General features: G+C 41.6%; 1 protein-coding gene across 1 annotated transcript in view; it reads left to right on the top strand.

Moving 5' to 3' along the window:
- UMODL1 (uromodulin like 1) overlaps positions 1-14,677 on the top strand; it is a 62,559-nt gene that overhangs the window by 20,062 nt on the left and 27,820 nt on the right. The window contains exons 8-10 of the mRNA XM_074969523.1: positions 6,131-6,350; positions 11,741-11,878; positions 12,467-13,240. Coding sequence (XP_074825624.1) covers positions 6,131-6,350; positions 11,741-11,878; positions 12,467-13,240 — 1,132 coding nt within the window. The remainder of the gene's footprint in view (positions 1-6,130; positions 6,351-11,740; positions 11,879-12,466; positions 13,241-14,677) is intronic.

Genomic DNA, 14,677 nt, shown 5'->3' with positions numbered 1-14,677 from the left:
GTAATATGGGGAGTGGGCTAACCTTCAATACCTTTGCCTCCAGGGACTGTTGGTGTGCAATTTTGACAACAATTTCTCCCATTAACAAGTCTGGTTTTACAATACTGGAAACATATTGCATCCATTCATATTGATAAGTGTCAAACAATGATCTCTTTCTTTGTTTTAACAAATGCATCAAACCCTTAATATTTCCCAATATGACCCAGAACATTTCGTGTTCCAAAGTAGCTAGTGCAAGTATCTGCATTTCAGTGCATCCCATAGCTATGGCTGTGTGGTTTCCTATTTCTAAATTTTTTTTTAAATGGATAAGCCATGTGGTAGTATTAAGCCATTACTAAAGATTCCATTGGCCTTGTAGGTTACCCAGACCAATTTGGACCAAGTCTACATTGGCATGTACTTGTTTTTGTATCAGGCTGTCCTGTAGCTGGGACAGAAAGCTTAATTTATTTTTAAGTTCCTGCAGGTCTTCAGTATCTTTTTTTTTTTTTTTTTTTTTTAAACACACAACAGTGCTAGCAACAAGACAAAACACAAGACAAAACATAGAACACAAAACACAATTTCTATTGTGACAGTAGATTCATGGTATTGGGTTACTTTTCAGCTGGCATCAGCTTTTCCTGATTTTTCTGAAAGACAAAAAGAACATGTTTCTACCCCTTTTTGGGGTGGCAGATTATTGCTTAAAATATTTCTTTTACAAATACCCTTGCTGATTGCAGGCAAAACAGAGGAATTGCCCCCGTATTTTCCTGTTTTTGTTCTATAGGCAGGCCAGGTTTCAATGGCTTTTATCTTTTAAGGGTTATGGGGAAATTATCCCACTGTTTAGTCATTAAATCCCTGAGTTTTCCTTCTTATACAGAAGACCAAGTTTATAATGTTTTTCCTGCTGTGTTAAGCTTTAAGTTTTATTTACAGGTAATAACTGAGAAGCATCATTACCATACGACCTTAAAGGGTTTTTCCAAAAATCATACACACTATATGTTGTTACAGGGATACTTATTATCATTAAATTTATTAAAATTATCTTGTTATCCCATGTCTTTTATTTAGACAATTTGTTTGCTGACCAGGTGTGTCCTTTATCTGCAGCTCCTTTGTGCTGCTAGTTCTTTCCTTCCTTTATCATTTAGGTAATTTGCATTTTCACAGACACTTCCTGCTTTTGGATTTAAAGCCATCAGCAGCTCAGAGACTCTATCTTAAAAGGGACACAATCAACTTTCACCAGAGTTTTGATTACTTTTAACTTCTGCTTCCAAACACACAGCAATCTGAAAAAGAAAACCCAACCTATTGTGGCTCCCTTTGGAGCCCTAATAGCATTTTAATTAAGTAGCATGGTACGTTTGCATTTCTTTTGCCCCTTCTACAATATACCCTGCGCATGTTCTGGGGCAAATGCACATTCCTTCCATAGTTTAACTTCTATAACATTATCCATATCAATTTTTACATAAGGTGTAACTATTTCTTTTTTTTTGCTTACAGAGTTTTCATGTACCTTTATCAAAGTGACAGTCTGATTACTCAGAGCCATTTTAAGACTCAGTGTTTCTAACATTGCTTCTTTTTGTTTTGTGCACCTCACCCCTGCTGTTGCTTCAGAGGGCCACTGTCTTTTTTAAATTTCGTATTTATTTATTTTTTTTCATCTGCTATTTTGTTACAAAATCAAACAAACAGACAAAAACCAACCAACCAAACAAAAATAATCCAATTTTTTTTCTATTCTCCAGATTTTGACTGCCCTGCTGCAGCCACAACTTAAAAACATTTTAAATTTTGTAAAGCATTGAGTTACCTTTTAAGGGTTAAATGCCAAATCCCAAAGCCAAACAGCACTAATTACCTGTGTCTAGCAAAAAGGTCTGTCAGTTTTGCAACTTTGAATTAAAGAGTCAAATGGATTTTTAGTGGCATTATTTAAAACAAAAACAAAACCAACTGGTCCTTAGAACTTTACATATTTACACACACACAGATAGATACATACACATTTTCTTTTCTTTAACATCCCTTCCACGTTGCTCTGTTTTTTTACATCTTACATTCCCTTTATACATTTGAGGCAGTTAAGTTCCAATAGAACCCTCTTATGTTCTTTTAGCAAATTTGACTAAATTGTCCAGTCAAATGATTTTAATCAGTTTATTTTTGCCTGGCTAATTTACAGACATTCCTTTGGAAAAGGGCCCATTTTTCTTTCAGAATGGCTGCAAAGAAACCAAGAATGCTCTTTCTCTAACACTTTTCCTTTTTAACATTTTCACAAAGTTTAGCTGCTTAATTCCCTCCAGCCTCTGCAGAGTTAACTTTTTTTTTTTACTCTTTCTCTTTGTAATTATGCCTGGGGGTGCCATACATAGGACCTTCTCCCCCTTTACCTGCCTCCCTCCAGCCTCTGCAGAGTTAACTTTTTCACTCTTTTTGTATTCCTGGAGTGCCTCTTTCACTATTTTCAGCTGGCTTTGGGTATTTGTAGCCAGCACCTTCCAATTGTCTGCTCCCTTTTCCGTTTGTGCCTTTTCCTCTTTACATGAAGACAAGCGGAGGGAAGAATCCTTACATGCCTCCCACAACAACCAAATTGCTGCTGCATCTCTTTTGGCAGCACTAGAAGGTTTGTATATGAGGATATACTGAGCCAATCTATCCTCTAGGTCCGAAATAGTGCAGAGATCAGCTAGGGCTTGTTTAGTCCAAGGACTGTGCCCAAATTTTTGAAGGTTTTGTTTAAAAGGTGTAATTTCTTTAACAAAAGGTGAGGTTGGAGTTCCTTCTGACTCCATTCCTCCCTCTGGTACTGGCTTACCCTGTTTTCTTTTAAACATCTTAACATGGATATTTCAATCTCTTTGTCACTGCTGGTATTACTTAGCAAGTGACACAGCCTAGATTCTGAAATCATAGCTTAATCTATGCGTTTTTCCCCTGCTACCTTCCCGGAGGCCAGCAGGTCCCCTGCTACCTTCCCGGAGGCCAGCAGGTCTGGTTAACCTATTTCTCCCTGCTACCTTCTCGGAGGCCAGCCGGTCCGGTTAACCTGTTCTTCCCTGCTACCTTCTCGGAGGCCAGCAGGTCCCCTGCTACCTTCTCGGAGGCCAGCAGGTCTGGTTTAATCTGTTTTCCCTGCTACCTTCTCGGAGGCCAGCAGGTCTAGTTTAATCTGTTCTTCCCTGCTACCTTCTCGGAGGCCAGCAGGTCCCCTGCTACCTTCTCGGAGGCCAGCAGGTCTGGTTTAATCTGTTTTTCCTGCTACCTTCTCGGAGGCCAGCAGGTCCCCTGCTACCTTCTCGGAGGCCAGCAGGTCTGGTTTAATCTGTTTTTCCTGCTACCTTCTCGGAGGCCAGCAGGTCCCCTGCTACCTTCTCGGAGGCCAGCAGGTCTGGTTTAATCTGTTTTTCCTGCTACCTTCTCGGAGGCCAGCAGGTCCCCTGCTACCTTCTCGGAGGCCAGCAGGTCTGGTTAACCTAATAGAAATGCCTAGCTCACTAGAGCTGGCGGTGTGCACACCAATATTTACAATAACTGAGGTTTTTTACCAATATTCCCCCTTTCGCAATTCTCCACCAAAATGTTGTACCAATAAATTAAAAACCAGCAGGATCTTATTAAAGGGAAAAAGGCAAAATACCACATTTATTGTGAATACAGAAAGAATCATAGTAAGCAGTTAATTACAGCTATAACATTCCATTCAATCTCATATTTATTCACACAGTCATTCATTCATACACACACACACACACACACACAGGTTCTGCAAAGTTGTTATCATAGTTACCAGCCTTAGAGTTGCTCATGCCAAGCCACTGGCCAGGTGGCCTGGACATGAGGAGGGAGCAGGGCCTTGTCAGATGCTCATCTGATGCTCCTGGAAGTTGGTTTGCAGAATCAGACCCCAAAGTTCTCACTTTTTTAGAGTCTATTTTTATAGGAATTTCTTCCTATGCCAGTCTATGGGAATTGCTTCATCATGCTGTTGCTGAATCAATCAGCAGATAGCACATTCCTGACGGCTCCGTGCTGCTAGATGTTATCTTGTTCTTTGGTTCTCCCATTCTTGAGGCTGTTGGGTGGATTCCAGTCTGCCCTCCGGGGTCCTCTGGTTATTTCCACTTGACGCCTTCTTCAGCCGATGGACACTGGATTCTTAGGCTGGCACCTCCCTGATCATTCAGTTCTTATCCACACCAAGCATCCATCCACATCCATACTCTATCTCTATTTTAATCACAGTTGTTAATACAACAAAAGGGCGGGGAGTCTCTGGGTGCTGTGTCTGTTGTTAGAGTATTGCTTTGAGTCTCTCTCTGTGAATTGCTTTGAGAACAGACTCTGTCTTAGAATGTACTAACGCAATTAGCAGCTTGCAAGTTTCACATACAGAGGGAGAGAAACAGTACCAAAAACCAAGAGACCTCTTAATTAGTAATACCCTGGAATTTAAACTATGGGGAATCAAACTCATTTGTGATTTTAATACAGAACTTCTTTAATATGATCCAACAACATTAGTGCACTAGATTCATCCCTCCGGTAACTCCATTGGCTCAGAATACGCATCCACTTAGCTCATTGCTGGGAAAGCATAATATATTTGTTGTGTTGTCTTTCAGTCAATTCATCCAAATAAAACTGATTTATATAAGTTATTCATTTTTTAAAAAGTCAGTTTTGTCTTGTCCTAGTCTCAGATTTCTTTGTAATTGGATTCCACTGCACTTGGGTTGGGATTGTGTGTTTCAGATAAACTGCAGCCTATGAGGGTTTCAGTCAGGTCACATGGAATTGAACAGGTGAACTAGGGACAAAGCAGCAGATGAGAGCTCTAAAATTGTACCATATTGGCATCAAAAGTTTAGGACATGAAGTCACTGGGACACATTCAGGCCTCGTGCAAGTGAGTTCAAGGCTAATGAAGTCAGTGGAATTCTGCTCATTTGAGCCAGGGCTCAGTTTGATCTGTAGCATCATTGTCCATTTGACAAGACATTTTTCGGAAGTGCCCATGTTCCATTTTCAAAAGTCACTTAGGTGCCTTAATCTCACTAAAAGTCAATGAATCAATGAGACTTAGGCTCCTAAGCACCTGAGTGACTTCTGGAAATGAGTTAGGCTTCTAAATCACTTAGGAGCTTTACATTTCTTTTACTGTAGTTCAGTTTCATAGCAGAGAACAGCTCCTATCCTTGGGTCCAGAGGGCTCAGTACAGAACTCAGGGAAAGAATAGGAAGCTGGATTTATGCTACCTCTGCACTCCCTGATCCCAGCACCTGCTGGGGGCTGATTTGACCTCAGATGTATTTTAGACCGTCTCAGAGCTGCTCTAACTGGGATCAGTCCAGTAGTTTATCACAGAATGCTCCAATCTCTCCTTCTCCCCAGCATGCCTGTGACCTGGTCCTTACTCTTGGGGGAACAAAGGAGGTTGGTTATGGATTCTGGCTATGCTGGCCCAAAGGCACCCTGGCATTACCCTATGCCAGGGGAATCCCTAGCTGGCCACCTAGACCAGGATTGAAGCTATTTCCTACCTCATTGGAGCTGAGGAGTTGGCCCAGAATCTGAAATGCTAATTACCCATCTCCACTCTTATTACCACATATCAAATCTTTTAGAACTTCATTCTCATTTACACGTGGCCCTTTGCACTGCTCTGGCAGAGCAAATAGGCCTTAAGGTGGGTATAAATTACATTCACTCCCAAATTAAAACTCCTTTACGGTGTCAGAGTGGTGCAAAAAGGGGTGCTAAAGTAAATGAGAATTAGTCTTCAGAAACCCATTAGTGCTTGACAGCCAGGGCACTTACACAGAGAGAGGTAGATATTATAGCTTTGAAAATCTCTTCCTGGACACTCCAGATATTCAAAATGTATTGATTCTCTGTTCTTAATTCATGTTATGGCCTTCCACTGTGTTGTGAGTGTATTAGACTCTGCTGAATTGCTCAGTTTTTGCTGATTGATATCACAGACTGGATGATGTTTTTCTGTAAGTGGTATATATAGCATATGAAGATAGAGACAGCATACATGTTAAAAATTTGTAATGTGCTGCTTTAATTGTGTTCTTATTGTATTATCAACATTTCTCTCACTTTTTTCAGATTGAAAATTCATTTCCACCAAATATTTCTATATTATACAAAACTGGGAAGCTGAAGGTGCAAATTGAGTCCCTGAAAGCTGGAAGTATCATTGTGAGGCTTAGAATCATCGTACAGGATCCCGAGTTTCCAACAGACGTGTCCACATTCGCTCCTATGCTTTCGTCTCTGTATAGAAGCTCAGTGTTTTTGGTTGATCAGCAGAGCACCTCAGTAGAAGGTGGATCTTTTTGAAAAAAGTAGTATTTTTGTAACCTGCAATAGCATTTAGATTCTTTGTCAAAAGTACTTTACATAGAAATAAGGTACAGTGTTAAGGTGACAGCAGTAGTATTGTAAGGAAAATAGAGAAATCAGACCTCCCTTCGCAGGCTTAGAACTAGAATGGGCTTCTTGTAACTCTTTGCCCCTTGGCCCAAGTGGCTAGGGAGAAAGGATGGTGGGCCTCTATGGGCATCCTTCCCTCCATTTATGCTGTCAGGGTCCCGATGTGGGAATGAATGGAGCCTGGATTAGCCAGTTTCCCCACTCCCTCTCTCCCTTCCTCCTCTGCTTTGTGGGATACTAGGAGGTTGCCATCTAGTGGGTAGCTGAGGACAGTGTGTGGATTTACTCGGTGTGTGAAAGACACATCCCCTCTGGAATACTGTATATTCAAGGCTGCTGCTGTTGTGTTTGGTCCAGATTTTAAAAAATGCAATCCAACATTTCTGTGATAAAAGTCCAGCCAGAGGCATTACCTGATGTCATCCCAGTGAAATGAACTAAGGAACTGTGCATGGAATTTATGTTGCAGTAGGTCCTCTTTAGATCTACAGTACCCACTATTTTTTCTAATCAGATGGTTCTGGCATCAGGTTTCAAAACGAACAGAGCCAACCACAGTTCAGACAGCTGCCAAAGGCAGCAAAATCGGTGGTTGGCTCTCTGAATAACGTGTCCTATGAAAGCTTATTTAGCACGGTCAAGAAAAGCCCCCTTCCAACTTCCAGATCTGGGTGGATGGAATTAATGAAGAGACAAACTGTAGCTGGTTTCAGAGTAGCATCTGTGTTAGTCTGTATCCGCAAAAAGAACAGGAGGACTTGTGGCACCTTAGAGATGAACACATTTATTATGCTCTTAATAAATGTGTTCATCTCTAAGGTGCCACAAGTACGCCTGTTCTTTAAACTGTAGCTGAAGCATATATTGATCAAACTTCCATCATATACAATCTTGCAAAGTGATAATGATATGTGCCAAAATACATCATTGGAGTGTTCGCCCCTTGCTGCACATACATTATACAGGAATTTTGAGCATGAAGGTGTGGGGGAGGGCAAAAGTTCTAAAATGTTTTAATTCAAAAATCCAGTAGAGTTCAAGTAACATTCTTACCCAGCAGCAGTTCCCCGGAATGGCACAGACAACTGCTCCACTCTCCTGTATAGCTAGAAAATGGCTTATATGTTTCTTAACTCTGAACAAACATTCGTTTATCAATAATTTCTGAAAATGAAACGCACAAAATAAAGCTGAAAACACAGGGAAAGATTTGTATATCAGGCTTTCCAGCTGTATCAAAACTGCATCTCCTAACGATTCCTGGATAGCATGGCCATATCTTCAGCTGGTATAATCAGTATAGCTCCATTTCTATGAATGAATCTACATGTTTTACATTAGCTAAGGATAAGGGCTTGATTTGACACAAAGTGAACTTGGCAGACCAGAGAATCCATCCCTAAAACAGCACAGCTGAAAAAACCAGGAGAGCTAATATAGCTGAAAGTACTGGGGCAATAAACATCTTTCTTTGGGATATATATTATCATTATCTATTATGTCTACTGTGGTAGTGCCTAATAGACTAACCGAGAATGGGTTCTCATTGTCCTAGGCACTGTACAATCGGAGTAGTAGACAGGCCCTGCCCCGAAGAGCTGACAATCTAAATAGACAAGATAGATAAAGAATACAATATGTATGTACCTTACATATGCAAATATAACGTACCAGCAAGTGAACAAAGTGGTGGCCTGGAAAGAATTATTTTTATAATTGTTTGAGTGGGATGAGGATTAGCTGGATGAAAAGACTAAGGCCAAGTCTACACTCAAAAAATTAAGTCAACCCAGCTACGTCTCCCAGGATGTTAAAAAGCCAGACCCCTGAACAACATAGTTAAAGTGACCTAACCCCTGGGGTAGACAGCACAAGGTCAGCAGAAGAATTCTTCCATCAACCTAGCTATTGCCTCTCAGGGAGATGGAATAACTGCGCCGATCGGAGAACCCCTCCTGTTGTTGCTGTGAGTGTCTACACTGCATTGCTATTTCAAGTGTAGACAAGCCCTAAGGAAGGAAGAAGGGACATTGAAGTGAGGGATAATGGCACGGGAGGAAAGGGAGGAGGGAAGTATGGAGAGCAGGTGGAATGATGCTGATCTGAAAAGACTGGGGATGGGGTGGGCGAGGGTGGCACAAACAGCCAATCAGCACAGGACAAAGAATTTAGCTGCTGTAACTGTTACCTCATGGAATAAGGTTTCAGAGTGGTAGCCGTGTTAGTCTGTATCAGCAAAAAGAACGAGGAGTACTTGTGGGACCTTAGAGACTAACAAATTTATTTGGGCATAAGCTTTCATGGGCTAAAACCCACTTCATCGGACGCATGCAGTGGAAAATACAGTAGGAAGATATATATACACAGAGAACATGAAAAAATGGGTGTTGCCATACCAACTGTAATGAGACTAATCAATTAAGGTGGGCTATTATCATCAGGAGAAAAAAAACTTTTGTAGTGATAATCAGGATGGCCCATTTCCAACAGTTGACAAGAAGGTGTGAATAACAGTAGGGGAAAAATTAGCATGGGGAAATAGTTTTTACTTTGTGTAATGACCCATCCACTCCCAGTCTTTATTCTAGCCTAATTTAATGGTGTCCAGTTTGCAAATTAATTCCAGTTCTGCAGTTTCTCATTGGAGTCTGTTTTTGAAGTTTTTTTGTTGGAGAATTGTGACTTTTAGGTCTGAAATTGAGTGACCAGGGAGGTTGACGTGTTCTCCGACTGGTTTTTGAACGTTATAATTCTTGACGTCTGATTTGTGTCCATTTATTCTTTTGCGTAGAGATTGTCCGGTTTGGCAGGGCATTGCTGGCACATGATGGCATATATCACATTGGTAGATGTGCAGGTGAACGAGCCTCTGATAGTGTGGCTGATGTGATTAGGTCCTATGATGGTGTCCCTTGAATAGATACGTGGACAGAGTTGGCAATGGGCTTTGTTGCAAGGATAGGTTCCTGGGTTAGTGTTTTTGTTGTGTGGTGTATGGTTGCTGGTGAGTATTTGCTTCAGGTTGGGGGGCTATCTGTAGGCAAGGACTGGCCTGTCTCCCAAGATTTGTGAGAATGTTGGGTCATCCTTCAGGATAGGTTGTAGATCCTTGATGATGCGTTGGAGAGGTTTTAGTTGGGGGCTGAAGGTGACGGCTAGTGGCGTTCTGTTACTTTCTTTGTTGGGCCTGTCCTGGAGTAGGTGACTTCTGGGTATTCTTCTGGCTCTGTCAATCTGTTTCTTCACTTCAGCAGGTGGGTATTGTAGTTTCAAGAACGCTTGACAGAGATCTTGTAGATGTTTGTCTCTGTCTGAGGGATTGGAGCAAATGCAGTTGTATCGTAGAGCTTGGCTGTAGACAATGGATCGTGTGGTGTGTCCTGGATGGAAGCTGGAGGCATGTAGGTAAGTATAGTGGTCAGTAGGTTTCTGGTATAGGATGGTGGTTATGTGACCATCACTTATAAGGCTCTCAGTCTTGAGGGGTAAGGGAACTGGTGTACAGGGGCCACACTCAGCAAAATGGCAGGAAAACCTCAGTGAAAATCTTCACGAGTAATGAAATGTGTAAATTATTTTATAATTAGAGCTGAAACATCCTTCTAACAGCATAAAACTCTACCAAATGTCAAGTGGGCCCATGCCTTGGTAAAACATTACTGAAGTTCTTGCATTCCTCATGGTGTGATAAATCGTGGCACCCTATCAGTGGGGTTGGTTTCAACTTAAAAATGGATGTGGACTTTGGATAAATAAAATATGGCAATTAGCTCATGAGTCTGAAAGAGAGAGAAACAAAATGTTACTTAGGTGGGCAGTACTAAATGAAGCATGTGCTCAGGCACAAAGACAAATGCATGCGCGCACATGCACTTTTCCTCTTCTATTCCTAGAATAGAAGTTTCCTTCGTTATAGAAAAAAAAATCAAAGTAATGAATATCGGTACATTTTCAGAACAGGAGCCTAAGGCTATGTCTACACTACATAGCTTTTAGCGCCTTGGCTGTGTTGCTACAGGCGTGTTGCTAAAAGGTGCTCAGTGTAGCCGCTGTTTGTCGGCTCTCCTGCCGACAAAAATCTTCCATCCCAAATGAGCGGCCGACAAAGAGCTGTTCACATGGGCGCTTGTCGTTGGCAAAACTTTTATCTTTCGGGCTGGGGGTGGGGTGGGGGTGTTTTTTGAACACCTCTGAAAGGCAAAAGTTTTGTCATTCAGTTGCCAGTGTGGACATAGCCTAAGATGTTACGTTGAACAACTCAATTTTCCAGTCCTTTGGTCAGAGTGATTTGTAGCTGGGATTACATTTTCAGTATAGTCTTTTTTCCAAGCGAACTAGTGCTCTGATCCTGTAAAGATTTAGCCATGAGAGTAATTTAACATGTATGAGTAATCACATTGAACTTAATGGGACTACTTACATATGTAAAGTTAATCACATGTTTATGGGTTTGATGGATTGGGGTCTAAGTGTTCATGAAAGATGCCAGAGAGAGTGCCCTGGAGAATTAAGTCTTGTATTTAGCCACATACATAGCACTGGCAGTGGTGGTGGAAGCGTTTTCCACTTTACCATAGCAGGGCGCCCTTAAAGCATTTTCTTACATACCCAAACCATGGTCTCTCTCCTGAGACTGCCTAAAAGGGTATCAGCTATGACACTAGATTTTATGCTACTGCTTTTACAAAGAACGCATTTTTTTTTAAAGAATGGGAGTTTTCACCCTTAGAACTGCCTCCTCCAAAAGTTCAAGACTGTTCCCTGTGGGCATCACTTCTTCCAAATAAGAAAAATTTGGATCCAAATTCTGTTTAAACCTTAGTAAATTTCCAGTGGACTTGCTGGTCCAGAGGCATCCGTGGGTTGTAACTTCATTGGTACATGAAATCTCATGAGATGTGGTAAACTGAATTCAGTGGAGTGTATGCTCCAGAGTAACTTGTTTCTCTGGTGTAAATACACATTGTATTTTCTAATGCCCAACCAACTTTCTCTGGTTCAAGCTTACAGTATGTCTTGTTTTAAATCTATGACAAAAATCTAAATAATCCCCTTTACAAAAATCTTTTCCTGACTAGGACACCCATTTAAAAAAATTTTGATCTGCAAGGATATCAAGATCAGACAATGTTCTGAGTCACTCAAATCTGGGATCTCAGATAAACTGTGAGGACTGAGAACTATTTAAATAAGTGCAAGAGTATTTTGTGACTATTTCTAATTATAACTCAATTCAGCCAGAAAAGAGATTGTTTTACTGACACTTTGGTTTTGGCATTACAGACTGGGACGAATGTGCATCTCGTTCAGAGAATGACTGCTGTATGTATGCAGAGTGTATCAATTTAATGGGCTCATACATGTGCAGATGCAAGACAACCATGGATACCAATCCATCTCGACCTGGGAGAAACTGTGAAGGTGAGCATTTATTTTCTTTTTTCAGGAAAAGTTGGAACACGTCATTTTGCCACCTCCACTTTATTGTCATCTATCGTTTATATAGTGCAGAATGTGTGCACAGTACTTTACACATGTCTATAAGGCAAGGTCCTTGCCCTAGGAGCATACAGTGTACCGTCTCCTATGCTCAAGGGCCTGCATTGTGACCACTATCCTTCCAGGAAGGGAGAACTGGGTAGGTCTCCCTTTGGAACCTCTCAGTATCACTCCTTAATCAGCCAGAAGGGTGGCTTTTGAGTAATGAGTTCCTGTGCATCCCAGGAGCTAAGTGCTCTTCTCAGTGGTGATCCATGTCCTGCTGACCAGAAGAAAGGGAGACCAGGAATTGAATCTGCTTCTATTGTGTAGCAAGGCAGAGCAGTAAACCACACTACCAGATCCTGTTTTGAGTAGCTTATTGGGTAAAATGTGTTAACGAAATACACACGTCTTACTTACATGACACTAAAATGATCTGATAGATTTTAAAATAAATTAGGGAATGTTCTAATGTTTTATTCCTTTGGTTTGAATGTCCATTTCAGTGTCATAACAATGTTGTTACAGGTGAAATTGTGAACCCAGTTACTGAAACGATGCCCCTATATGAATCAGGCGGGACAGAAATACCACCTGAAACAAGTACTGGACTGCATGCTTCACCAGCAATCACTGAAATAAGAACAATGACTACTCTCAGCTCCAAGAGGAGTACCACATTAAATACACCTACTCTGCTACCATCAAGTGGCACACAAGCGTCAAGCAGTCATTCTTCCATCAGCAGTCCTCCAGTAACTCAGAGACAAGGCATGATATCATCACTTAGATTTGAAAGAAATAATAGGACAATTGGTATGGAGGGTCCAACAACCATCAAAACACTAGTCGTGGTGACAGAACAATGGAAAGATGTAAGTGCATCACTTGAAAACTCTATGGAAGAGACTTTAACTGGTGCACCACAGCCACTGACTACTGTTACCAATGCATCCATGGATGCAACCAGTCAAGAGCGGCACACTTCACCCTTGCCCATATTATATATGGTTTCAAATACAACTTCTGCTGTTGTGAGAAATAAATCTATCGGAGAGACCCACATACCTCTCCAGGTTCCTGAAGCAAGTTCCCAGGATGGCTCCAGTACATCCCTGCCTACTACAGAAAACCCTACAATTTATACTATAAATTCCACCCTTGATGTACATGAAGAGATCAGAAAAGTTAGCAACTCTTGGTCTGAGACATCTCCTAAAGAATCATTCTCAGTGCCACCTGTTTCCCCTGACTTCTCACCACCAGCTTTCAGTGCAACTACTTTCCCGACGACAGACTGTAGTAAGTATGCATCACAGCACTATCCTGGATGCTTGGTAATTGTTCACAAGAAGAAAGAAGTCAGGGTTCTGAAAAATGCGTAGTTGTGTATGTATTTGGGTATGGGATGGGACTGACCAAAATTTAGTTTGTCTTTTTGAACTATATATTTTCTTGTAGGCTTGGCTTTATTCTTAGGTGCAATTTTCTAAATAAGCATGTCAGAGCATTGCCAAAATAACCGAACCTTCCAATGTTTTGATAGTACTGTAGTTTCATCGATTTGTAACACTTTAGAAGTTGTCCTCAAAAACAGTGAGGTGATTCATGTAACACCTTAAATGTTGCTCCATTTAACATTATGATAAACCTCTTAGGCCTCAATGATCTGGGGAGGGATCCTCTCTCTTGCTATGACACTTGTAGGCTGCAGCCTACAAAGACTATTAAAGTCCCTTTGCCAGCTGAGGGAGTGTTTCCCTGGCACAGGAGAAGGTAGGCTACCCACAGGTTGAGGGGTCTGTATAACTTGGTGGGTGGCGAGAGATGGTCTGATCTTGTACTTCCCTAAAAGTTGCCAGTCAGGCAAGGGTCAGCCGGACTCCTGAAAACCCCAGCAAAGAGCGGAAGTGTGTGGAGATCTGAGAGCAACTTCATGAAGACTTCTAATGAAGAGTGATTTAGGCCAATGAGGAGGCATGATCTGTTTGGATCTGGGGAGATGTACTACAATGGTTCTTATGAATTTTCCACCTTTCCACCTACCTCCTTGGGCCTCATTTTATCTCTTGGAAACTCTCTCCCACTTGTTCCTGGGGTCCCACCCTCGCCTCTCTCTGCTCTCTTGAATCCCCTCATCCCTTCTGCCACTTACCACCACTAGCCAGGGCCAGCCCACAACATTTTGGCACCTGAGGCGGGGAGCTCAAATGACGCCCCCATGCTCCCTCGCTTGGGCCAAAACTTTGAAAGGTCTCAATTCTGCCTTCTTCCTGTTCTACTCCTCTCACGGTACTGCTCTGCTACCTACCCCAATAAAGGAGAACTAACAACTTTAAATGCCTTGTTCAGAAATTTTAAGTAACACTTAACTTTCAAACGCCTGAACAGCAAGTGTAACTTTTCTTCTCTGCATAGTAAACACTGACATTTTTATCTGTTTGAATAATCAAAGTGGTGCTTTCCGTTCCTTCTTGGTTGCAAAGATTTGAACTGCTTCCTGCTGAAGGTCCACAGTCTGGGTCAGCTCATGCTCTATTAAGATGGCTGCAAGGCCGACCAGCCTCTCCTGTGTCATTGTGGAGCGTAGATGTGTTTTTATTAACGTCAGCTTGGAGAAGCTGCATTCTCCACTGGCAACTGTTACAGGAAATGTTAAAAGTATGCGCAGAGCAACAAAAGCATTTGGAAAGAGGGTGGTCATCTTATTTGTGCACATATATTCCAGAACAGCCTTTG

The sequence above is a fragment of the Natator depressus genome, chromosome 1, assembly GCF_965152275.1.
Source record: "Natator depressus isolate rNatDep1 chromosome 1, rNatDep2.hap1, whole genome shotgun sequence".
NCBI classification, from domain to species: domain Eukaryota; kingdom Metazoa; phylum Chordata; order Testudines; family Cheloniidae; genus Natator; species Natator depressus.
Note: the sequence above shows the minus strand (reverse complement) of the source record. Positions and strands in the feature narration are given on the sequence as shown.